General features: G+C 41.9%; 1 protein-coding gene across 5 annotated transcripts in view; it reads right to left on the bottom strand.

Annotated features, from left to right (window-relative positions):
- The window catches only part of cadps2 (Ca++-dependent secretion activator 2), a 241,951-nt gene that overhangs the window by 17,573 nt on the left and 198,592 nt on the right, over positions 1-25,786 (bottom strand). For 4 of the 5 annotated variants that reach the window (XM_071405535.1, XM_071405537.1, XM_071405538.1 and 1 more), the window contains 3 exons: positions 25,382-25,465; positions 25,219-25,251; positions 17,091-17,198 (listed from right to left, as the gene is read on the bottom strand). In XM_071405535.1, coding sequence (XP_071261636.1) covers positions 17,091-17,198; positions 25,219-25,251; positions 25,382-25,465 — 225 coding nt within the window. The remainder of the gene's footprint in view (positions 1-17,090; positions 17,199-25,218; positions 25,252-25,381; positions 25,466-25,786) is intronic. The other variant, XM_071405536.1, reaches the window with a different exon arrangement.

Genomic DNA, 25,786 nt, shown 5'->3' with positions numbered 1-25,786 from the left:
CTGACGAGTTTCTGAAGAAAGTTCTTTGTTTCTGGCCATTTTGAGCCTGTAATCAAACCCACAAATGCTGATGCACCAGATACTCAACTAGTATAAAGAAGGCCAGTTTTATTGCTTCTTAATTAATCAGCACAACAGTTTTCAGCTGTGCTAACATAATTACAAAGTGGTTTTCTAATGATCAATTAGCCTTTTAAAATGATAAACTTGGATTAGCTACCACAACGTGCCATTGGAACACAGGAGTGATGGTTGCTGATAATGGGCCTCTGTAATGTCTATGTAGGCGTACAATCATCTGTTCCCATCTACAATAGTAATTTACAACCTTAACAATGTCTACACTGTATTTTTGATCAATTTGATGTTATTTTAATGGACAGAAAATGTGATTTCATTTAAAAAACAAATACATTTCTAAGTGACCCCAAACTTTTGAACGGTAGTGTATACATAGTACAGGTGTATAGATAGTATAGGTGTTTACAGTAGATAGTATTGGTGTATACAGTAGATGGTATAGGTGTATACATTAGATAGTATAGCTGTATAGATAGTACAGGTGTATAGATAGTATAGATGTTTACAATAGAGAGTATTGGTGTATAGATAGCAAAGGAGTATATATAGTATAGGCGTATAGTTAGTATAGGAGCCTATTTAGCATAGGTATATAGTTAATATAGGTGTATACAGTAGATAATATAGGTGTATACAGTAAATAGTATAGGTGTATAGATAGTACAGGTGTACAGGTTGTATAGATGTTTACAGTAGATTGTATAGGTGTATAGATAGTAAAGGACTATCAATAGCATATGCGTGTAGTTACTATAGGTATATAGAAATCGATGTATACAGTAGATAGTATAGGTGTATACATTAGATAGTACAGGTGTATAGATAGTACATGTGTTTACAGTAGATAGTATAGGTGTGTAGATAGCATAGGTGTATACATTAGATAGTATAGGTGTATAAATAGCAAAGGAGTATAGATAGTACAGGTGTATAGATAGTACAAGTGTTTACAGTAGAGAGTATTGGTGTATAGATAGCAAAGTAGAATATATAGTATAGGCATGTAGTTAGTATAGGAGCATATTTAGTATAGGTATATAGATAATATAGGTGTATACATTTGATCATATAGGTGTATACAGAAAAAAGTATAGGTGTATAGATAGTAAAGGACTATAGATAGCATAGGCGTATAGTTAGTATAGGTATATAGAAATAGATGTATACAGTAGATAGTACAGGTGTATACAGTAGATAGTATAGGTGTATACAGTATATAATAGAGGTGTATACAGTAGAGGTGTAGAGACAGTACAGATGTTTACAGTAGATAGTATAGGTGTGTAGATAGTATAGATGTTGACAGTAGATAGTACAGGTGTATAGACAGTAAAGGAGTAGAGATAGTATAGGCGTATAGTTAGTATAGGTGTATAGTTAGTACAGATATATAGATAATATAGGTGTATACAGTAGATAGTATTGGTGTATAGATAGCAAAGTAGTATATATAGTATAGGCATGTAGTTAGTATAGGAGCATATTTAGTATATATTTATATTTAGTTACAGTAGATAGTACATGTGTATAGATAGTATAGATGTTGACAGTAGATAGTACAGGTGTATAGACAGTAAAGGAGTATAGATAGTATAGGCATATAGTTAGTATAGGTGTATAGTTAGTACAGCTATATAGATAATATAGGTGTATACAGTAGATAGTATTGGTGTATAGATAGCAAAGTAGTATATATAGTATAGGCATGTAGTTAGTATATGAGCATATTTAGTATATATTTAGTTACAGTAGATAGTATAGGTGTGTAGATAGTATAGGTGTATACAGTAGATGTTATATGTGTATAAAGAGTATAGGTGTGTAGATAGTATAGGTGTATACAGTAGATGTTATATGTGTATAAAGAGTACAGGTGTATAGATAGTATAGATATTAACAGTAGATAGTATAGGTGTATAGATAGCAAAGGAGTATATATAGTATAGGCATATAGTTAGTATAGGTATATAGATAATATAGGTGTATACCGTAGATAGTATAGGTGTATATATAGTATAGGTGTTTACAGTAGATAGTATAGGTGTATATATAGTATAGGTGTTAACAGTAGATAGTATAGGTGTATATATAGTATATGTGTTTACAGTAGATAGTATAGGTGTATATATAGTATAGGTGTATATATAGTATATGTGTTTACAGTAGATAGTATAGGTGTATATATAGTATAGGTGTTTACAGTAGATAGTATAGGTGTATATATAGTATATGTGTTTACAGTAGATAGTATAGGTGTATAGAGATACAGTTGTATAGATGTATAGACGTGCTTCTACACCTGCATTGCTTGCTGTTTGGGGTTTTAGGCTGGGTTTCTGTATAGCACTTCGAGATATTAGCTGATGTACGAAGGGCTATATAAAATAAACTTGATTTGATATACAGTAGATAGCATAGCTGTATAGACAGTACAGGTGTATAGACAGTACAGGTGAATAGTTAGTATAGATGTTTACAATAGATAATATAGTTGTATAGATAGTATAGGTGTATAGATAGTCTAGGCGTATAGATAGTATAGGTGCATACAGTAGATAGTATAGGCTTATAGATAGTATAGTTTTATAGATAGTTTTGGCTTATAGATGGTCTAGGTTAATAGATAGTATAGGTGTATAGATAGTATAGGTGTATAGAGATAGTTGTATAGATAGTATAGGTGTATAGATAGCATAGCTGTTTAGACAGTACAGGTGTATAGACAGTACAGGTGTATAGTTAGTAATGATGTACAGTTAGTATAGGTGTATACTTAGTATAGATGTTTACAGTAGATAGCATAGCTGTATAGACAGTACAGGTATATATATGTAGACAATATAGGTGTATAGATAGTATAGGTGCATACAGTAGATAGTACATGTGTATAGATAGCATAGCCGTTTAGACAGTACAGGTGTATAGACAGTACAGGTGTATAGTTAGTAATGGTGTATAATTAGTAATGGTGTATAGTTAGTAATGGTGTATAGTTAATATAGATGTTTACAATAGAGAATATGGGTGTGTAAATAGTATAGGTGTTTAGATTCTACTGTAAACGTCTGTACATAGTATAGGCGTATAGATAGTATAGAATAACAGATAGTCTAGAAATATATAGCATAGGTCTATAGATTGTATAGCTGTATAGATAGTATAGGTGTTTACAGTAGATAGTATAGGTATATATATAGTATTGGTGTTTACAGTAGATAGTGTATAGAGATACCGTTGTATAGATAGTATAGGTGTGTAGAGCAGATAGTATAGGTGTGTAGAGCAGATAGTATAGGTGTATAGAGCAGATAGTATAGGTGTATAGAGCAGATAGTATAGGTGTATAGAGCAGATAGTATAGGTGTATAGAGCAGATAGTATAGGTGTATAGAGCAGATAGTATAGGTGTATAGATAGTATAGAATGTTGACATAGAAGTTAGCTGTACTTTTTGATGTTATGAGGCTTGCTAGTTTAGGGAACAAAAAACAACTGAGTTCAGGAACATTACAGTACAGCGTGTCAGTGCCTATTTGGAGCAAATGTGCCTCACTCCAGCTACAGCATTTATTTGAAGATGCAACACACTACATTACCCTACATTACCATGCATTATCCTACATTTCCCCACAATACACTACATTAACCTGCAATACCCTACATTGAGATCCCTGCTCATCGAACAGTAAAGAAATCACTAGTGGGATGTTGTTTCCAGAAAGCACCTGATTTTCTATCAATGTCTTCTCAAGTGAGAACTTCTGACAAAGAGCATGAGACATTAATTGGACGGAACACCAGTGGACAGCCCATCCTCTTGGATATATTAAAGGAGAAGATTCCATCTCCGTTCACTTTGAATATTGTCAGCCTTGGCTCCACAACAGCCAATAGAAACATGAATACCTACAACGGGAGCCAGCCTACTCGATAATAGGCTAGCCGCCCCCTGGCACTCAACAGAACGAGCATGAAATTGAAAATGGAGATGCTCTTTAATTGAGCCGATTAGCGGAAGAAGGGGAAAACAGATGGAGGGGACCAGAAAGCATTACCTAGACAAGTGAAAATGAGTGAACGTCAGGTCGTTTGTTGTCATTAGTTCTCTTGGAACATTGTTAATGTGGTTTCGGAGCTGAGCATGTCTTTGTGGCATTTCTGACGGCATGACGGTAATGACATACTTAAGTGTCCCTCGATTGATATGGTTAAGGGCAGAGTGGAGAAAGCAGGGCCACACTTGGGGGCTGGCTGAAAGGGAGGGCTAGGTTGTGTGGTCCCTGTCGGAAGGCTTTATCATCAGTGGCTTAATCAGGGTGATTTGTCCCCTAATGTGGAGGACGAGAAGGACTGGCCGCCTGCAAGGGCATGCATTAGCCTCTTCATCAACACAGAAGGCTCAACCCTATCTTGGCTGCTCCGCATGTACACACACACACACACACACACACACACACACACACACACACACACACACACACACACACACACACACACACACACACACACACACACACACACACACACACACACACACACACACACACACACACACACACACACACACACACACACACACACACACACACACACACACACACACACACACACACACACACACACACACACACACACACACACACAATGCAAATACACTTAGAAACAGCGGACCAATACAAGCTGCTGGCGATGCAAGCACACACATGCTGTATATTTACATAGTACATACATACGCTTACACTCACACATAAACAGACAGATTTGTGCACATGAACACATATGCAAAGATAATGACATTTCCCAACACAAACAACCACAGGCGGCGACGCATAACCGTGTGTGTGTGTGGTGACATGGTGAGACCCTGCCGTTGTCTCTCCTCCTGGTGCATGACTATGGGTGTGTCGGGTCCATTAGAGCTGTGCCTGCCTCCTCCTTCTCCCATCTACCCCCCTCCCAGTCTCCCCAGCCCCAGTGAAGGCCCAACAAATCAACACTGATTTACTCCAATCTCAGCTTCCACCTCAAGTTTACAAACCCAATCTTAGAGGGAAGCAATGAAGAGGGGTGTGTTTAAATATGTGTGTGTGTGTGTGTGTGTGTGTGTGTGTGTGTGTGTGTGTGTGCATTGCATAATATGGATTGTGTATGTATGTGTTCCTCACTGCATGCGTGTAAATGTGTATGTGCCCCCTGTGTGTATGCGTCTCATCTCGTGTTTGAAGGTACTCAGTGACACACTGCGACTGCAGGATAGATAGAGGAAGTAGGGGGGCACACACAGGGAGACACAACACCTCTCGGCATATTTCAATAGAAAACAGGTCAACAAAAACCCGGAGGGGGGTAGCTTGGGCCCTGGAAGTAGTCACAATGGGATTACCTCTCTCCAAAGTGCTTTATTGGCATGGGAAACATATATATTTACATTGCCAAAGCAAGTGGAATAGACAATAAACAAAAGGGAAATAAACAAGAGGAATAAACCATCAGTAAACATTACACTCACAAAAGTAAATGTTATATTATTGGCTATGTACAGTGTTGTAACAATGTGCAAATAGTTGAAGTACGAAAGAAATAGTTGAAGTACGAAAAATAAATAAATATAAATGTATAGGTTATATTTACAATGCTGTTTATGCTCTACGGGTTGAGCTTTTCTCATGGCAATAGGCCGCAAATCTTGCCGCTGTGTTTGCACACTGCAGTATTTTGCCTAAGAGATATGGGAGTTTATCAATGTTTGATTTGTTTTCAACATCTTTGTGGGTCTGTGTGATCTGTGGGAAATATGTGTCTCTAATGTGGTCATACATTTAGCAGGAGGTTAGGAAGTGTAGCTCAGTTTCCACCTCATTTTGTGGGCAGTGGGCACATAGCCTGTCTTCTCTCGAGAGCCAGGTCTGCCTATGGCGGCCTCTGTCAATAGAAAGTCTATGCTCACTGAGTCAGTACATACTCAAGGATTTTGTTGGGTCGAAATATTTTTATTTTACAGTTATTTTACCAGATAAGTTGACTGAGAATACATTCACATTTACAGCAACGACCTGGGGAATAGTTACAGGGGAGAAGAGGGGGATGAGTGAGCCAATTGTAAATGATTCGGTCCTGGGGCTCTGTGGGGTGTTTGTGAACAGAGCCCCAGAACCAGCTGGCTGAGGGGTTTCTTCTCTGGGTTCATCACTCTGTAGGTGAGGGCTTTGTGGTGGAATATGTGAGCATCACTTCCTTTTAGGCGGTTGTAGAATTGAACAGCTCTTTTCTGGATTTTGATAACTAGCGTGCATCGTCCTAATTCTGCTCTGCATGCATTGTTTGGGGTTTTGCGTTGTACACAAAGTGTATTTTTGCAGAATTCTGCATGCAGTCTGAATTAGGTGTTTGTCCGATTTTGTGAATTATTAGCAAAATCCTAAATTGGGAAGTTTTATAGAAGGCCCTTCATGCCTTGTCTCTTAGATCGTTCACAGCCTTGTGGAAGTTACTTGAGGTGTTGATGTTAAGGCAGAGGTAGGTATAATTGTTTGTGTACTCTAGGGCAACAGTGTCTAGATAGAATTTGTTGTATTGGCTACTGGACCTTTTTTGGAACACCATTATTTTTGTCTTACTAAGATTCACTGTCAGGGCCCAACTCTGACAGTTTCTGTGCAGAAGATCTAGGTGCTGCTGTAGGCCCTCCTTGGTTGGGGACAGAAGCATCAGATCATCTGCAAACAGTAGACATTTGATTTCAGAGTCCAGTAGGGTGAGGCCGGGTGCTGTAGACTGTTTTAGTAATCTCGCCAATTCATTGATATACAGTGCTTTTGGAAATTATTCAAACCCCTTGACATTTTCCACGTTCTTTCATTACAGCCTTATTTTTTATGTATATATATATATATATTTTTTTTAGAAATGTTTGCTAATTAATAAATTTAAAAAAATAAATATAACATTTACATACAGTACCCGTCAAAAGTTTGCACACACCTACTAATTCCAGGGTTTTTCTTTATTTTTACTATTTTCTACATTGTAGAATAATAGTGAAGACATCAAAACTATGAAATAACACATATGCAATCATGTAGTAAACAAAAAAGTGTTAAACAAATAAAAATATATTTCATGTTTGAGATTCTTCAAAGCAGCCACCCTTTGCCTTGATGACAGCTTTGCACACTCTTGGCATTCTCTCAACCAGCTTCATGAGGTTGTCACCTGAAATGCATTTCAATTAACAGGTGTGCCTTGTTAAATTTCTTTCCTTCTTAATGCGTTTGAGCCAATCAGTTGTGTTGTGACAAGGTAGGGTTGATATACAGAAGATAGCCCTATTTGGTAAAAGACCAAGTCCATATTATGTCAAGAACAGCTCAAATAAGCAAAGAGAAACGACAGTCCATTACTTTAAGACATGAAGGCCAGTCAATGCAGAACATTTCAAGAACTTTGAAAGTTTCTTCAAGTGCAGTCGCAAAAACCATCAAGCGCTATGATGAAACTGGCTCTCATGAGGACCACCACAGGAAAGGAAAACCCAGAGTTACCTCTGCTGCAGAGGATAAGTTCATTAGAGTTACCAGCATCCGATTGCAGCCCAAATAAATGCTTCACAGAGTTCAAGTAAAAGACGACTGTTCAGAGGAGACTGCGTGAATCAGGCCTTGGTCGAATTGCTGCAAAAAAAACAATACTAAAGGACACCAATAAGAAGAGACTTGCTTGGGCCAACAGACGCACAGTCTCAACGTCAACAGTGAAGAGGCGACTCCGGGATTATGGCCTTCTAGGCAGAGTAGCAAAGAAAAAGCCATATCTCAGACTGGCCAATAAAAATAAAAGATTAAGATGGGCAAAAGAACACAGACACTGGACAGAGGAACTCTGCCTAGAAGGCCAGCATCCCAGAGTCGCCTCTTCACTGTTGACGTTGAGACTGGTGTTTTGCGGGTACTATTTAATGAAGCTGCCAGTTCAGGACTTGTGAGGCGTCTGTTTCTCAAACTAGACACACAAATGTACTTGTCCTCTTGCTTAGTTGTGCCCCGGGGCCTCCCACTCCTCTTTCTATTCTGGTTAGAGCCAGTTTGTGCCGTTCTGTGAAGGGAGTAGTACACAGCGTTGTACGAGATCTTCAGTTTCTTGGCAATTTCTCACATGGAATAGCCTTCATTTCTCAGAACAAGAATACACTGAGGAGTTTCAGAAGAAAGGTGTTTGTTTCTGGCCATTTTGAGCCTATAATCGAACCCACAAATGCTGATGCTCCACATGCTCAACTAGTTTAAATAAGGCCAGTTTTATTGCTTCTTTAAATCAGAACAACAAAAGGGTTTTCTTATGATCAATTAGCCTTTTAAAATGATAAACTTGGATTAGCTAACAACGCGCCATTGGAACACAGGAGTGATGGTTGCTGATAATGGGCCTATGTACGCCTATGTAGACATTACATTTTTTTTTTTTTAATTGAAGTTTCCAGTTACAATAGTAATTTACAACATTAACAATGTCTACACTGTATTTCTAATCAATTTGATGATATTTTAATGGTAAAAAAAAAAGAATTCTTAAAAAAAAAACAAGGACATTTCTAAGTGACCGGTAGTGTATGAGTGAGAGTGACAGAGAGAGAGCGAGGTGTGCATTTAAAATTGGCAAAAAACACAGATTTCTTTCCTTAGGGCCATGGGGTAAGACAGGGATGCAGTTTGAGCACCACGCTCTTCAACATATCTATGAGTGAAAGGGAAAGAGAGGAAAAAAGAAATAGAGAGAGGGAGGGAAAGAGAGAGGGAGGGAAAGAGAGAGAGGGAAAGAGAAAGGGAGAGAGAGAGAGAAAAAGAAAGAGAGGGAAAGAGAGAGAAAGAGAGAGAGAGAGTGGTTATGAGCAGATGAGCTCCTACATTTTTCAGCATGTTCTTTAAAAAATATAGATTTAGAGTTAGATAAACTTGGATTTTTCAGCAAGAACATATACAGGATACGACCCTCCACAACATAAGATTCACTCCAAATCAAAACTCAAAACCTACAACCTAATTTCGGACGGAATTACCTAGAAGGATTACAACTACCAAAGATTATTATTCCCAAGCTATATAGCAAATGCTCTGGCAAACAAACAGAGACCTGAAAACACCATCCAACCTGGAACTGAGTGAGTAATGTTTAGTTTGAAGCTAGATTTTATTTCCAAGACAAGAAGAAAAATACTTTACAATGATATATTGTACTTTATAAGGACTGAATGCTAAATTAAAGCTACCAAGCTTGATACAACTTCAATTAGCACTGATGTGTCAAGTGAGAGGTGTCAAAGCCCTTAATCCCAACAATGGCAGGAGAGCCCCAACCAAATGGAGGCCTTTGAACAGCTGAGGTAATTAAAATACAGTACCCTCTGTATGTAAAGAATAATAAGACACAAAAAGAGTACAAAATTAAGCTCCTTATGGAAAATCAAGAGACACTTTTTGCTGATTATTATGGAAATGGGAACATCAGCAACCTCATCTTCCACACAAACCATCCCCTGGCATGGCACAGTGCTATATTAACACACTACCCCTCTGGTAAGGGGGGGTGTTACCGATGGGTGGACACTCAGAATACTAGACAACGAGGACTCTGACACAGCTAATATAAATCTCTAGAAGTCTGGAACAGTATTGGTACAGGGCAACCCCAAACAGTTTCAGCTGCACTTTCACCTAATCAAAGAAATAGCTCAGCAGGAGAAGCTCTCCCTTGAGAAAGATACCCCCTCCCCGAGCAGGTCAGACCAGACCTCTTCATTACATAAACCCACAGACGAGCAACCCCAAGCGGAAAGTCAACCTCCCAGCACAGAGTACTACTCCCTCATTGAAATGAGGGATAAATTCACCCAGCTGGACGTAAGGCAGGTGGAGCTGGAACGGCAGGTGATTACACTCCAGTCAGCACAGACCCAGACAACAGTCCAGCACAACAACACCCCCTTAACTAGACCTGGAGAGCTGGAAGTGGAGAAAGACATATCTGCATTCTGGACTGTAGTGAGACAACATCTACAGGAGAAAGAGCAGGAGAAGAACAAAGCACTAGAGGAGAGGATCAGACTGCTGGAGGAGAGGGTGAGGGGGATGGCGTGTGACAGACAACAACCCATTAGAGAGGTGGCCACCCCAGCAGAGAAGCCAGCAGAACAGCCCACCTCAGCTCCCGACAAAAGTCTCGACACCACAGCAGTCCACCCCAGGCCCTGACCATAGCGTCGACAACACAGCGGGACAGACAAATGAAGCCCAAACCCAGGGGATCCCACCCCCTCTAAGCACCCCCCCCCCCCGTCAGCCACCCTGATAGCCCTTCTGACAACCCCCCCACACCCACTGAGGACATACACAAGACACATATTGTTCTCCTTATGGACTCAAACGGGAAATATATATACAAGAAAAAAAAACTTTTTCCCAAACAGTGTTTAAACTCTGCTGCCCAAACACCCAGCGCACCCTAGACCTTCTGTCTGAGAACCAACTAGAATCACCCAGCCACATAATAATACACACAGGCACAAACGACCTGAGAGTACAGCAGGAAAGGGTGGCCACAGCACTCAAGGGAGTGAAAGTTATTCTACTTTCCCCAACGCACAAGTGGTTATCTCCACCCTGCTATCACGAAAAGACTTCCACCCTGCTACCATACAATGGGTAAACGCAAGAATTTCCCGTGACTGTGCCTCAAAACCAACTGTTTTCCTGGCCCACCACTCCACCCTGGAATTGAACAGCCTTTACAACCAGGTCCACCTATACAAGGCAGCAGTGCCTACTGTCATGACGTTGCCCTCTTTGGGTACAGCGAGCACCATCCCCCTCTCTCTGTCTCCTACAACCAGGCTGCTGTGGTCAGAGAGGTCGTAAATTCCTGGAGGAGATTATCTCCTCATGGCCACAGTATAGAGAGAGAGTGAGTTTTCATAGAGAGAAAAAAGGAATTTCTTCCACCTTACAGAACTTGAGGTCCGAACAACATTTATGTTCTGGAGAAGGAATAAAAGATAGGTATAAAAGAAGAATCCAGCTACGAACTGGTCCGTTTGGTACAATTTTGTGAAACTCATGGGAGACAATACGACCACATTACCATAACGCTGTTTATAAAATAGCCTCAGATATCAGGCTTACATCTAATTGTTGTATAAGATGAGTGATACTGTTTGTGAAATTGTGTAATGTGATTTTGGACTGTTTAATGAAGGAAACTACAATTCCCTTTGGAGTTTAACTAAATTAGAGGACCGCCCATGAGCACAGTTATGGTCTGGCGTCCTGGGACAGGCCCTTTTCTGCTCTTCCGAATAAAACCCCCACCCGGGTTTTCTATCACCAGACCGAGCTTACCTCAATTATGAGAGGGCTATGGGTTGAGACGATTGCTGAATCTTTTAACCATCCCACGTGGTTAAACTCTTAGACTATCGATACCGACAGAATAAGAACAAGTCTTTGATATTAATTACTAGTCTGCAGCTAGGAATTCGGTATCATTGAACATGAAGACCGACAACCGCCGAAACATCTATTCTATAACGACATGAATGAATGTCACTCTGAACTATTCTTTCTAACCACGGCAGAGAGAGAGAGAGGGCGGACAGACTCTCCAACAGAAACAAACTTTTCAACAGAGATCCCGACGACACACTGAGCGTAAATATATATATTGATTGCAATTGTTCCCGAATGAGTGAGCGCTCATGTGCAAAGAATTAGCATTTCAATTGTTATAATTATCAACTCTGTAGTGACTTCTCAGCTGACCCCCACTCCCCTTTTGTCTAACAAGCCACCATGCCGGTTTAGCCCACTAGGGCACATCCGCTATCATTTCTTTGTAACCATCTACTTTGTTTGTTTGTGTTACGCATTTCTGTGAATTACTAGTAAATAAATGATTTTAAGACAATTGATGTATGGATGACTCATAGTGAAGACTGGGTTCGTGCAGATAACCAACAATTTACGACTTTTGGAATGAGACTAACGTGAGGTAAATAATAATTAATTCATTCGAAGACTAATTGAGCAGAAAATATCTGAAAGTTATATTAGGAAAATTATAACTTTGTAATCTGAATATTTTCCTTGGTGCCCAGACTTCCTAGTAAATTACAGTTACATGATTAATGAGTTTAATCGCAATAATAATAATTACAGAGAGTTATTTGATAAATAAGTCTTCAGTTTTAATGATGCCAAAGACACGACACCCCCTTCGCCCGGACCCTAAAGGACACCGCTCTCAAACGCAGTCCCAACACTTCACACAGGAGCTACAGATCAATAGGCACCCCGCCCAGACCAGCAAGACTCACTCCCAAACCTGCGGGACCCCGGGACCTATACATAGAGGACCCATGCCGAGAGGACCTACATCCAGACCACAACACCACCAGCCACATCCACACCCCCACCCCAACCAATCGACAAACCCCCCAAGTCAACCATGCCCACACCCCATTTAGGCCCCCTCAGATCAGACCTATGCCCCTCCTGCCCACCCTATGCCCCTCCACTCCTGCAAAGAGGGCCTCAACATGGAAGTCACACATGCGCCCAGGCCGTGAGTGGGCAAACAGGCCCAACCCCCACTCTTACACTAGCCTAAAACAATGGAATGTACCAGATGCTCAGCAGGCTCTGCTTACACTTACTGGCCTGAGGCCAAACCACAGGACCAATAACATTGGACACTTTATGGAACACAAAGCCTTCACTATCTCATCCTGGAATATCTAAGGCCTGAGGTCATCTGCTTATGGCCTAAAGAGCAGGAACCGGAAATACAGACATTCATCCAACAAGACACATGGAGGAGACGGACCCACTGGTTGCCCTCTGGTTACAGAGAGCTGGTAGTCCCATCCACCAAACTACCAGGTGTGAAACGGGGAAGGGACTCAAGGGTTATGCTAATTTGTTATAGAGCAGACCTAACTCACTCTTAAATTAATCAAAACAGTAACATGTTTCATTTGGCTCGAAATTCAAAAGGAAATGATCTTAAAAGAGAAAAATGTCCTCCTGTGTGCTACCTATATCCCCCCACTAGAATCCCCATACTTTAATGAAGACAGCTTCTCCATTCTGGATGGGGAAATTAATAATTTACAGGCCCAGGGACATGTGCTAGTCTGTGGCGACCTAAATGCCAGAACTGGACAAGAACGTGACACCCTCAGCACACAGGGGGACAAACACCTGCCTGGAGGGGACAGCATTCCCTCCCCCATATGCCCCCCTAGGCACAACATAACCAACAAAAACAGGTCACAACTCCTGCAGCTCTGTCGCACGCTGGGTATGTACATAGTCAATGGTAGGCTTCGAGGGGACTCCTATGGTAGGTACACCTATAGCTCATCCATTGGGAGTAGTACTGTAGACTACTTTATCACTGACCTCAACCCAGAGTCTCTCAGAGTATTCACAGTCAGCCCACTGACACCCCTATCAGATCACAGCAAAATCACAGTCTACTTGAACAGAGCTATGATCAATCATGAGGCATCAAAGCCAAAGGAACTGAATAATATTAAGAAATGCTATAGATGGAAGGAACATAGTTTGGAAACCTACCAAAAAAACTATTAGGCAACAACAAATTCAATCCCTTTTAGACAACTTCCTGGACAAAACGTTCCACTGTAATAGTGAAGGTGTAAACTTGGCCGTAGAAAATCTAAACAGTATATTTGACCTCTCAAATCTAAAAATGTCAAACAGAAAACTGAAGAAAATGAACAATGACGACAAATGGTTTGATGAAGAATGCAAAAACCTAAGAAAGAAATTGAGAAACCTGTCCAACCAAAAACATGGAGACCCAGAAAACCTGAATATGGCGAATCACTAAAACAATAAAGAAATACACTACGGAAAAAGAAGGAACAGCACGTCAGAAATCAGCTCAATGTAATTGAAGCATCCATAGACTATAACCACTTCTGGGAAAATTGGAAAACACTAAGAATTATCTATCCAAAATGGAGATGTATGGGTAAACCACTTCTCCAATCTTTTTGGCTCTATAAAAAAGCACACACAGCAAAAACATATACATGATCAAATACAAATATTAGAATCAACTATTAAAGACTACCAGAACCCACCTGATTATCCAATTACCTTGAATGAACTACAGGACAAAATAAAAACCCTCCAACCCAAAAAGGCCTGTGGTGTTGATGGTATCCTCAATGAAATGATAAAATATACAGACAACAAATTCCAATTGGGTATACTTAAACTCTTTAACATCATCCTTAGCTCTGGCATCTTCCCCAATATTTGGAACCAAGGACTGATCACCCCAATCCACAAAAGCGGAGACAAATTTGACCACAATAACTACCGTGGGATATGCATCAACAGCAATCTTGGGAAAATCCTCTGCATTATCATTAACAGCAGACTCGTACATTTTCTCAGTGAAAACAATGTACTTAGCAAATTCCAAATTAGCTTTTTACCAAATTATCATACGACAGGCCACATATGTACCCTGCACACCCTAATTGACAAACAAACAAACAAACCAAAAACAAAGGCAAAGTCTTCTCATGCTTTGTTAATTTCAAAAAAGCCTTAGACTCAATTTGGAAAGAGGGTCTGCAGTACAAATTGATGGAAAGTGGTGTTGGGTGAAAAACATACGACATTATAAAATCCATGTACACAAACAAGTGTGTGGTTAAAATTGGCATAAAAAAAACATTTCTTCCCACAGGGCCGTGGGGTGAGACAGGAATGCAGCTTAAACCCCACCCTCTTCAACATATATATCAACGAATTGGCGAGGGCACTGGAACAGTCTGCAGCACCCTACTAGAATCTGAAGTCAAATATCTACTGTTTGCTGATGATCTGGTGCTTCTGTCACCAACCAAGGAGGGCCTACAGCAGCACCTAGATCTTCTGCACAGATTCTGCCAGACCTGGGCCCTGACAGTAAATCTCAGCAAGACAAAATAATGGTGTTCCAAAAAAGGTCCAGTCGCCAGGCCCAGAAATACAAATTCCATCTAGACACCGTTGCCCTAGAGGACACAAAAAACTATACATACCTCGTCCTAAACATCAGCGCCACAGGTAACTGCCACAAAGCTGTGACTGATCTGAGAGACAAGGCAAGAAGGGCCTTCTATGCCATCAAAAGGAACATCAAATTTGACATACCAATTAGGATCTGGCTAAAAATACTTGAATCAGTTATAGAACCCAATGCCCTTTATGGTTGTGAGGTCTGGGGTCCGCTCACCAACCAAGAATTCACAAAATGGGACAAACACCAAATTGAGACTCTGCATGCAGAATTCTGCAAACATGTCCTCCTTGTACAACGTAAAACACCAAATAATGCCTGCAAAGCAGAATTAGGCCGATACCCGCTAATGATCAAAATCCAGAAAAGAGCTGCTAAATTCTACAACCACCTAAAAGGAAGCGATTCCCAAACCTTCTATAACAAAGCCATCACCTACAGAGAGATGAACCTGGAGAAGAGTCCCCTAAACAAGCTGGTCCTGGGGCTCTGTTCACAAACAGACCCCACAGAACCCCAGGACAGCAACACAATTAGACCCAACCAAATCATGAGAAAACAAAAAAACTGAGCAAACTAGAGCTATTTGGCCCTAAACAGAGAGTACACAGCAGCAGAATACCTGATCACTGTGACTGACCCAAACGTAAGGAAAGCTTTGACTATGTACAGACTCAGTGAGCACAGCCTTGCTATTGAGAAAGGCCGCCATAGCCTGTCTTCTCTTGAGAGCCAGGTCTGCCTATGTGCACACTGCCCACAAAATAAGGGGGAAACTGAGCTGCACTTCCTAACCTTCTGCCAAATGTATGACCATATTAGAGACACATATTTCCCACAGATCCACAAAGATTTCAAAAACAAACCACATTTTGATAAACTCCCATGTCTACTGGGTGAAATACCACAGTGTGCCATCACAGCAGCAAGATTTGTGACCTGTTGCCACAAGAAAAGGGCAGTGAAGAACAAACACCATTGTAAATACAACCCATATTTATGTTTATTTATTTTCCCTTTTGTACTTTAACCATTTGCACATCGTTACAACACTGTGTATATATAATATATACATAATATGACATTTGAAATGTCTTTATTCTTTTGGAACTTCTGTGAGTGTAATGTTCATTTTTATTGTTTATTTCATTTTTGTATATTATCTACTTCCCTTGCTTTGGCAATGGTAACATATGTTTCCCATGCCAATAAAGCACCTTGAAATGAATTGAAAGAGAGAGAGTCTTTGTATTCACTTGCACATTTCGGTATTGATTGTATCTCTGACAAACTCCAGGGTCGCCCTATTGGGACGAGGCTGAGATCACTGTGACCTCTCACAGATACACTGTTTGACCTAACAATGATTCATCTCAGAATAGGAGAAATACAGAGATTGTGGGTGGGTCTTTCTTCTTCTTCATGCTGTGATCTTCATGCAACACCTTCATATACTGACGTAGGATCTTATTTTGAGCCAGTTTGCTACAGCAGGAAAATAATCCTGCAGCAACAGGACATGTGAATTATTATGTGGATTATAATTAATGGCCATTTTTGTAGGGGTTGATAAGATTTTTGGTAAGGGAAAATCAAGTCTGAAATTTCATTGTGGATCCTACAATCTTCAGAAGCCTTTTCAAAACGTCAAATACACTACAAGTTAAACATTTCCTACATTGCAGGAAATTTCTCCTGCAACAGGGTGATCAAATTAAGATACTATATCTTTACTGTACTGGCATCACAACCCACAGAGATATTGTCCACTGGTTCCCATTCCTATTGTTTTCAATAAAATTAATCAGTTATAGATTTTATCATAGTGTTGTAAGAGTGACAGTTATCCACCTATTCTATGTGATTGTATGACAAAAGCTGCTGCAAGTGTGAGTCCACGTCAAGGTCGACACACTCACGTCAAACAGCTTCTCAATGTACATCTCCTCGTTGACGCGATCTCGCAGAATGTCCTGGTTCTGCCGCACAAACGTTATATAGGTATCAGCCAGGTCCATCCCTGGCTTCTGAGAGCAGAGAGAGAGAGAGGGAGAAGGGAAGAGATGGAAAAACACAAGGAGGAAGATAGGATTAAACACAGGGAAGAGTAATAGGTAAGTTCAGTTGAGAAAGACAGTATTAGTCCTTAACAATTCATCAGAGAAGGTCCATATTCATTAACTTAAGTTTAATTTTCGACGGAAAACATGGACACTGAATTTTAACTGTTGCATGCTAAAAATCCCCTTCTCTTCGAGACATGTAAAAAATAAAAAATAAATAAAAACACAAAACACACCACAATCACTGTCAGAATAACAAGCGGTGGAGCTGTTACCAGCTAAACATTTAGTGAATGTCAATGCAATCGTTTCGCCAGAGGAGAGAGGCCAGAGGCAGAAAAGAGGGTTAGACCTCTTCCATTCACACTCTCTGTGTCAGTGGGAGATTACACTGTAATGCTATTGTAATTGCTTTGACATCTTTCACACCCATTTCACAGGGCCTTAGATGGCCCCCAGGGCCTGATGTCCTGCTACGGTTCTGAACACGGCACGCCAACTCCCCTGTGGGAAAACAAGGAAACAGAGCTATGTGCCGATTAAAAAACATCGACGCGGAAAACCCCTTCTCCTGATGTTTTTCCAGAGAGACGGAAGAGAGGACTGTGATTACAAACTGTCATTATAGCAACTGAAGAGTAAGGTGGGTAACTGACACACTGGGGTGATAGGCCTTTGTGTGTGTGTGGCCTTCCTTACCTTAGGTTGAGGTAGTCATTAGAGCTGGGAGCATGTAAACAGGTGCATTGACGTAACGGAGGTGACGCTGCCATAACGGAGGTGACTCTGACGTGATGGAAATGACCCTGATGAGTCAGAAGTGGTTGTGACCCTGACTCCCTGTTGTGTAATTACTCTAAAAATAACACATTTCAAACTTGGCGTAGTCATCACCCACCGTCTAGGTCACAGTCAGGATGTGTGTGAACTTCATAAGAGGTAATTCTAATTAATTTCATGGCCCTACACTGATAAGCCATAACCAATGTAAAATAATTACATATTATGAGACAATCAATCACCGGTTCAATAAAAACTTAGATCAAACGCTGCACAAATACAACTCATTTCAAACCAGGAAAGCATCATGATATCCTGTATATTTCAAAGAAAGATGTTGTTCACTCATTGCCACGTAACTGAACTCATTGTGCTTGACTGAATGGCTCAGTGTTAGTTGCCTAGCAGCATCACAGCCATTCTAAAATGTGTTCAAAATAAACTCTGACTCTCATATTTCCCCTCAACATATTACCTCTATTATACAAATACTACCAAAATAAACCTGGAACGATGGGTAGAGCTTCTTTATGGATCATGCAGTAAAAATATATATTTTTTTATCCATGCTGTTCCTAAATGCATAAAATAACGCATTAATACCAAGTGGAGAAATGTGTTTCTCAAAGACATTTAATATAAAATTATATACAACGTGACATGCAGTTCCCAATAATTCATATGGACGTTTGATGACGTGCACCTCAGTGTCATGGGGTTAAAGTTCAGTAAGGGGGACTCTGCTACAGGGATGTTAGGGTGAGGGGGGGTGAGCTGTGGGGTTAGGGTCAGGGGGGGGGTTGGGTCAGATGATTGACAGGCCTGTCAGGAAACTGTAATCCAGTGGGTGGAGACTTTGAATCCACCACCTCCTGAGCTGCAGTGAGTGACAGTATGGATTGGACAGGTGTGGGGTGGTGTGTGTGTGCGTGCGTGTGTGTGTGTGTAAGGTGGGGTGGTGTGTTTGTGTTTGTGTGGGTCTGTGTGTGTGTGTGTGTGTGTGGGATGGCGGGGGGTGTTTGTGTGTGGGGTGGTGTGTGTGTATGTCAGGATCATTGGCAATATATCACTGTCTCTGTTGTCACAAGGGCATCAATCCCCGCCACCTCCAAGGCAGAGCCCTCTCCATTACTCTCTTTCCCCCACCCTCTTCCCCTCTCTCTCTTCTTCAGTGACAAGGTGACAAAGCAGTGTGACAGGGAGGCATGGAGAAAGAGATGGAGAAAGAGATGGAGGCATGGAGAAAGAGATGGAGGTATGGAGAAAGAGATGGAAAATGAGATGGAGGCATGGAGAAAGAGATGGAGGCATGGAGAAAGAGATGGAGGCATGGAGAAAGAGATAGAGATGGAGGCATGGAGAAAGAGATAGAGATGGAGGCATGGAGAAAGAGATAGAGATGGAGGCATGGAGAAAGAGATGGAGAAAGAGATGGAGAAAGAGATGGAGGCATGGAGATAGAGATGGAGGCATGGAGAAAGAGATGGAGAAAGAGATGGAGAAAGAGATGGAGAAAGAGATGGAGGCATGGAGAAAGAGATGGAGGCATGGAGAAAGAGATGGAGGCATGGAGAAAGAGATGGAGGCATGGAGAAAGAGATGCAGGCATGGAGAAAGAGATGGAGGCATGGAGAAAGAGATGGAGGCATGGAGAAAGAGATGGAGGCATGGAGAAAGAGATGGAGGTATGGAGAAAGAGATGGAGGCATGGAGAAAGAGATGGAGGCATGGAGAAAGAGATGGAGGCATGGAGAAAGAGATGGAGGCATGGAGAAAGAGATGGAGGCATGGAGAAAGAGATGGAGAAAGAGATGGAGGCATGGAAAAAGAGATGGAGAAAGAGATGGAGGCATGGAGAAAGAGATGGAGGCATGGAGAAAGAGATGGAGGCATGGAGAAAGAGATGGAGAAAGAGATGGAGGTATGGAGAAAGATGGAGGCATGGAGAAAGATGGAGGCATGGAGAAAGATGGAGGCATGGAGAAAGATGGAGGCATGGAGAAAGATGGAGGCATGGAGAAAGAGTTGGATGCATGGAGAAAGATGGAGGCATGGAGAAAGAGATGGAGGCATGGAGAAAGAGATGGAGGCATGGAGAAAGAGTTGGAGAATGAGATGGAGGCATGGAGAAAGAGATGGAGGTATGGAAAAAGATGGAGGCATGGAGAAAGAGATGGAGAAAGAGATGAAGGTATGGAGAAAGAGATGAAGGCATGGAGAAAGATGGAGGCATGGAGAAAGAGATGGAGAATGCGATGGAGGTATGGAGAAAGAGATGGAGAATGAGATGGAGGCATGGAGAAAGAGATGGAGAAAGAGATGGAGGCATGGAGAAAGAGATGGAGGCATGGAGAAAGAGATGGAGAAAGAGATGGAGGCATGGAGAAAGAGATGGAGAAAGAGATGGAGGCATGGAGAAAGAGATGGAGAAAGAGATGGAGGCATGGAGAAAGAGATGGAGGTATGGAGAAAGAGATGGAGAATGAGATGGAGGTATGGAGAAAGAGATGGAGAATGAGATGGAGGTATGGAGAAAGAGATGGAGAATGAGATGGAGGTATGGAGAAAGAGGGAGAATGAGATGGAGGTATGGAGAAAGAGATGGAGAAAGAGATGGAGAAAGAGATGGAGGCATGGAGAAAGAGATGGAGGTATGGAGAAAGAGATGGAGGTATGGAGAAAGAGATGGAGAATGAGATGGAGGTATGGAGAAAGAGATGGAGAATGAGATGGAGGTATGGAGAAAGAGGGAGAATGAGATGGAGGTATGGAGAAAGAGATGGAGAATGAGATGGAGGCATGGAGAAAATAACCTATCAATACCAAGTGGAGAAATGTGTTTCTCATAAAGACATTTATTTAATATAAAATGATATAATACAAAGTGACATGAATGTATTCAATCGAAGGTTACATGCAGTTCCCAATAATTCATATGGACGTTTGATGACGTGCACCTCAGTGTCATGGGGTTAAAGTACAGTAAGGGGGACTCTGCTACAGGGATGTTAGGGTGAGGGGGGGTGAGCTGTGGGGTTAGAGTCAGGGGGGGTTGGGTCTGATGATTGACAGGCCTGTCAGGAAACTGTAATCCAGTGGGTGGAGACGTTTAATCCACCAGTTCCTGAGCCGCAGTGAGTGACAGTATGGATTGGACAGGTGTGGGGTGGTGTGTGTGTGCGTGCGTGTGTGTGTGTGTAAGGTGGGGTGGTGTGTTTGTGTGGGTCTGTGTGTGTGTGTGTGGGATGGCGGGGGGTGTTTGTGTGTGTCTGTGTGTGTCTGTGTGTGTGTGTGTGTGTGTGTGTGTGTGTGTGTGTGTGTGTGTGTGTGTGTGTGTGTGTGTGTGTGTGTATGTCAGGATCGTTGGCAATATATCACTGTCCCTGTTGTCACAAGGGCTTCAATCCCCCCACCACACCACCTCACAACCCCCAAGGCAGAGCCCTCTCAGAGGCATGTAGAAATAGATGGAGAAAGAGATACTGTAGAGAAAGAGATGGAGGCATAGAGAAAGAGATACTGTAGAGAAAGAGATGAAGGCATGGAGAAAGAGATACTGTAGAGAAAGAGATGGAGGCATGGAGAAATAAACTCAGCAAAATAAGAAACGTCCTCTCACTGTCAACTGCGTTTATTTTCAGCAAACTTAACATGTGTAAATATTTGTATGAAAATAACAAGATTCAACAACTGAGACATAAACTGAACAACTTCCACAGACATGTGACTAACAGAAATGGAATAATGGGTCCCTGAACAAAGGGGGGGGTCAAAATCTAAAGTAACAGTCAGTATCTGGTGAGGCCACCAGCTGCATTAAGTATTGCAGTACATCTCCTCCTCATGGACTGCACCAGATTTGCCAGTCCCGCTCCAGAGTACAGGCCTCGGTGTAACATTCTTTCCTTCAACGATAAACGTGAATCCGACCATCGCCCCTGGTGAGACAAAACCGTGACTCGTCAGTGAAGAGCACTTTTTGCCAGTCCTGTCTGGTCCAGCGACGGTGGGTTTGGATTGTGCATTCCTGGTGTAACTCGGGCAGTTGGTGTTGTCATCCTGTACCTGTCCCGTAGGTGTGATGTTCGGATGTACCGATCCTGTGCAGGTGTTGTTACACATGGTTTGCCAATGCAAGGACGATCAGCTGTCCATCCTGTCTCCTTGTAGCGCTGTCTTAGGCGTCTCACACTATGGACATTGCAATTTATTGCCCTGGCCACATCTGCAGTCCTCATGCCTCCATGCAGCATGCCTAAGGCACGTTCACGCAGATGAGCTGGGACCCTGGGCATCTTTCTTTGGTGTTTTTCAGAGTCAGTAGAAAGGACTCTTTAGTGGCCTAAGTTTTCCTAACTGTGACCATAACTGCCTACCGTCTGTAGGCTTCTAGTGTCTTAACGACCGTTCCACAGGTGCATGTTCATTAATTACTTATGGTTCATTGAACAAGCATGGGAAACAGTGTTTAAACCCTTTACAATGAAGATCTGTGAAGTTATTTGGATTTTACGAATTATCTTTGAAAGACAGGGTCCTGAAAAAGGGACGTTTTGGAGAAAGAGATGGAGGCATGGAGAAAGAGATGGAGAAAGAGATGAAGGCATAGAGAAAGAGATGGAGAAAGAGATGAAGGCATAGAGAACGATAGAGAAAGAGATGGAGACATGGAGAAAGAGATGGAGAAAGATGGAGGCATGGAAAAAGATGGAGGCATAGAGAAAGAGATGGAGGCATGGAGAAAGAGATGGAGGCATGGAGAAAGAGATGGAGGCATGGACCAGGTTCCAACATAACTACACTCCAGATTGGGGCCAAAACAGAATACACACGGGCCGCCCTCTTTCAAAGAATCAGTTCTCAGTTCTGTACTTGACTTGTAGCCAAACATGCTAGACACACAACCACACACACAGGCTATTCCAGACTGTCAACAATCTAGTGTGAAATCAAATTATGTCAAAAGGAGGCAGATGGAAAAAGGTGTGTGTGGTGGTGAAGGAGTTGCCGGAGGTGGTGGTGGAGTTGGTGGTGGAATTGCCAGAGGTGATGGTGGAGTTGACTCTACTGATAACTACTTTGAGGAAAAATGTACTTGCTTTGACTGTGATATGTGGTTGTCTCACCTAGCTATCTTAAGATGAATGCAATAACTGTAAGGCGCTCTGGATAAGAGCGTCTGCTAAATGACTAAAATGTACATATGTGGTGGGGTGGTGGTGGTGTAGTGGTGGGGTGGTGGTGGTGGTGGTTTAGTAGTGGTGGTGTAGTGGTGGTGGTGTAGTAGTGGTGGTGTAGTAGTGGTGGTGTAGTAGTGGTGGTGTAGTAGTGGTGGTGGTGGTTTAGTGGTGGTGGTGTAGTGGTGGTGGTTTAGTGGTGTTGGTGTAGTGGTGGTGGTGGTGTAGTGGTGTTGGTGTAGTAGTGGTGGTGGTGTAGTGGTGTTGGTGTAGTGGTGGTGGTTTAGTGGTGTTGGTGTAGTGGTGTTGGTGGTGTAGTGGTGTTGGTGTAGTAGTGGTGGTGGTGTAGTAGTGGTGGTGGTGTGGGGCAGCAATGACTGGTTAACCTGAGGGGGATAAGCGCTGAAAGCTGTGGAGAAAAGAAGAGCGAGAGAGAGGGATTGCTGCTAATTATACATTGCTGCCAGTCTGGTTTCCTGCCCTGGATCTGTTTCCCCCAGGTGCAGCTAGTTGTGTGTGTGTGTGTGGGAGGGATCTTAACCTTTCGTGACAAGGATCCAAAAGAGTGTTCTGCTAAATGCCCTAGCGACACAACCCTCCTCCACTCTCCCATCTCTTTAGCTCACCTGTAAGAGAGGCTTAACAGCTTTCGGTTCCCTCCACACAAAAGCGCAAGGTGGTTACATTATAATTTCAGGTGAAGGGAGGAGGAGGAGGAGGAGGAGGAGAGCAGATTTGGCAGGCTCAGAGCTCTGGGAACCAGTGTCAATGGGACACGTGGGATTCGCTGAGTCAAGGACAGGCGGGAGGGGGAGGTTTGAAGAGAAGGACAAAGGCTTGGCTGGCTTTATCAACAGTCCCACTCATGGATGCTGAAAAGGGTGTCAGAGTGTGCTTGGTTATGATAGAGTGAAACCACCTCTTGCTTTGGGTTAAAAGTTGGATTTGTGGGTCGAAACAGGCCTCCCTAACCAGAAATGGAGCGCTGCCTACTGGTGAGTGGACTGAATCCTTACCACTAGACCACCAGGGCAAACCTTTTGATGGCTTAAGAACAAGAGTATGTCACAATGAAGTGGCTAAACTCACCAAGTAATGACACCCTGGCCCTGCTTTCACATTTAGTGAATCAGAGACTTAGCCTTGCAATCCCTGACCAATGGAGAGTCGGCAGAATGTGCCTGTCCAGAGTGCAAATTATACGTGACATTTTAAAATTAATGAATAATTCCAACACACAAACAGTGTACTGTGCACTCGCGCCATTGGATGAATGGAAAGAGATATCTGTTACAAAACACTAAAAAGTGTAATGACATTCTGTAATTGTCATTGGGTCTACACTTTTACCTTTTTTGTAGTAAGAAAAGCTGGGACACCTGAAAAGGGTCTGAGATACGAGACTGTCCCGGGATGACAAGTGCAGCCACACAGAAACATATTTACCACTCTAGCAGTACAAATGGCATTTTAAACAAATAGGATAATTATTAAATTAGCATTATTTCAAGTCACCCCCTCAAAGTTTGACTTTGTTGCATTTAGGGGGTCTGAGATCCCCCTGGGCCCCCGTAATTCAGGATGTGTCATTGCGTCTCTCTTTGGGTAATTAGAGGGCTTCCTCATCACTGTATTTGCCATCTTTCTGTCGGCTGATTGAGCTCCTTCTTCCTGCCATGGTGCTGTCGCTCAATAGTGTTGATGCGGCATGTAGTGACCGCCCATGACCGACACCTTGGCAAATCGCTCAAAAACGTTTTCATTAGCCAACGGTGCCAATAATTAGCCCTGCACGCCATCACAACCTCAAATACTCTGACACAACGGTGCTTCAAGGCAAAATGTTAAAATATTTCACCCACATTTAACATCAGCGTCTCATGATAAACATCTAACAAATATGATCTTGCTCAATGCCAGCTTTCTTCAGAAAGCTTTTCTTTTTGAGACAGAAATATGTGTGCAAACAAACATGTTCATATGAGCAAGTAAGACATTGTTAGAAATGAAGGAGAAATAATACTCACAGGCACATCCACATACTTGGCAGCTGCTTTCACCTTTGAGGCAAAGGAAAGATACAAAAAAAAGTTCAACTGAGCAGATTCGGTTACAACAAATGACATGTTGCTTTTCTAAGGACTGAATGCAAAGGGTCCGCATTCTCTGGAGTGGAACAAAAAAGCTTACCGTGAAAGATAGGATAGAAGAAAAGAATGTCCCTTCGTCATATCTGGAGAGTTTGGAGAGAACACCATCTAAAACTCCAGCAAACTACCAGGGGAAACAAGAAAATCAGACATGTTAGTTGCCATTTGTAAAAAGAAGGTGGGGTATGAATGACTTTCTTCTCTTCACATTTTTTATTGTATGCGTTCCGCTCTTTTGGTTATAACATATTCTATCATATTTTGCATAGAATATGAGAACAATTAGCAGGTGTGACTGGGTTATATCACACCTTAGTTCTATTTTACTAAGAAAGTGTTTCTTAATCAAATAGGCATTGGATTTGAGGTGGAGAAGGGCTGAAATATACAGTATCTATATGCAGGATTAGGGTTGCAAAGGGAGGGTATATTACTGGAAACTTTT

The sequence above is a fragment of the Salvelinus alpinus genome, chromosome 6 (assembly GCF_045679555.1).
Source record: "Salvelinus alpinus chromosome 6, SLU_Salpinus.1, whole genome shotgun sequence".
Taxonomy (NCBI): Eukaryota; Metazoa; Chordata; class Actinopteri; order Salmoniformes; family Salmonidae; genus Salvelinus; species Salvelinus alpinus.
This window is presented reverse-complemented; position numbering and strand designations above follow the sequence as displayed.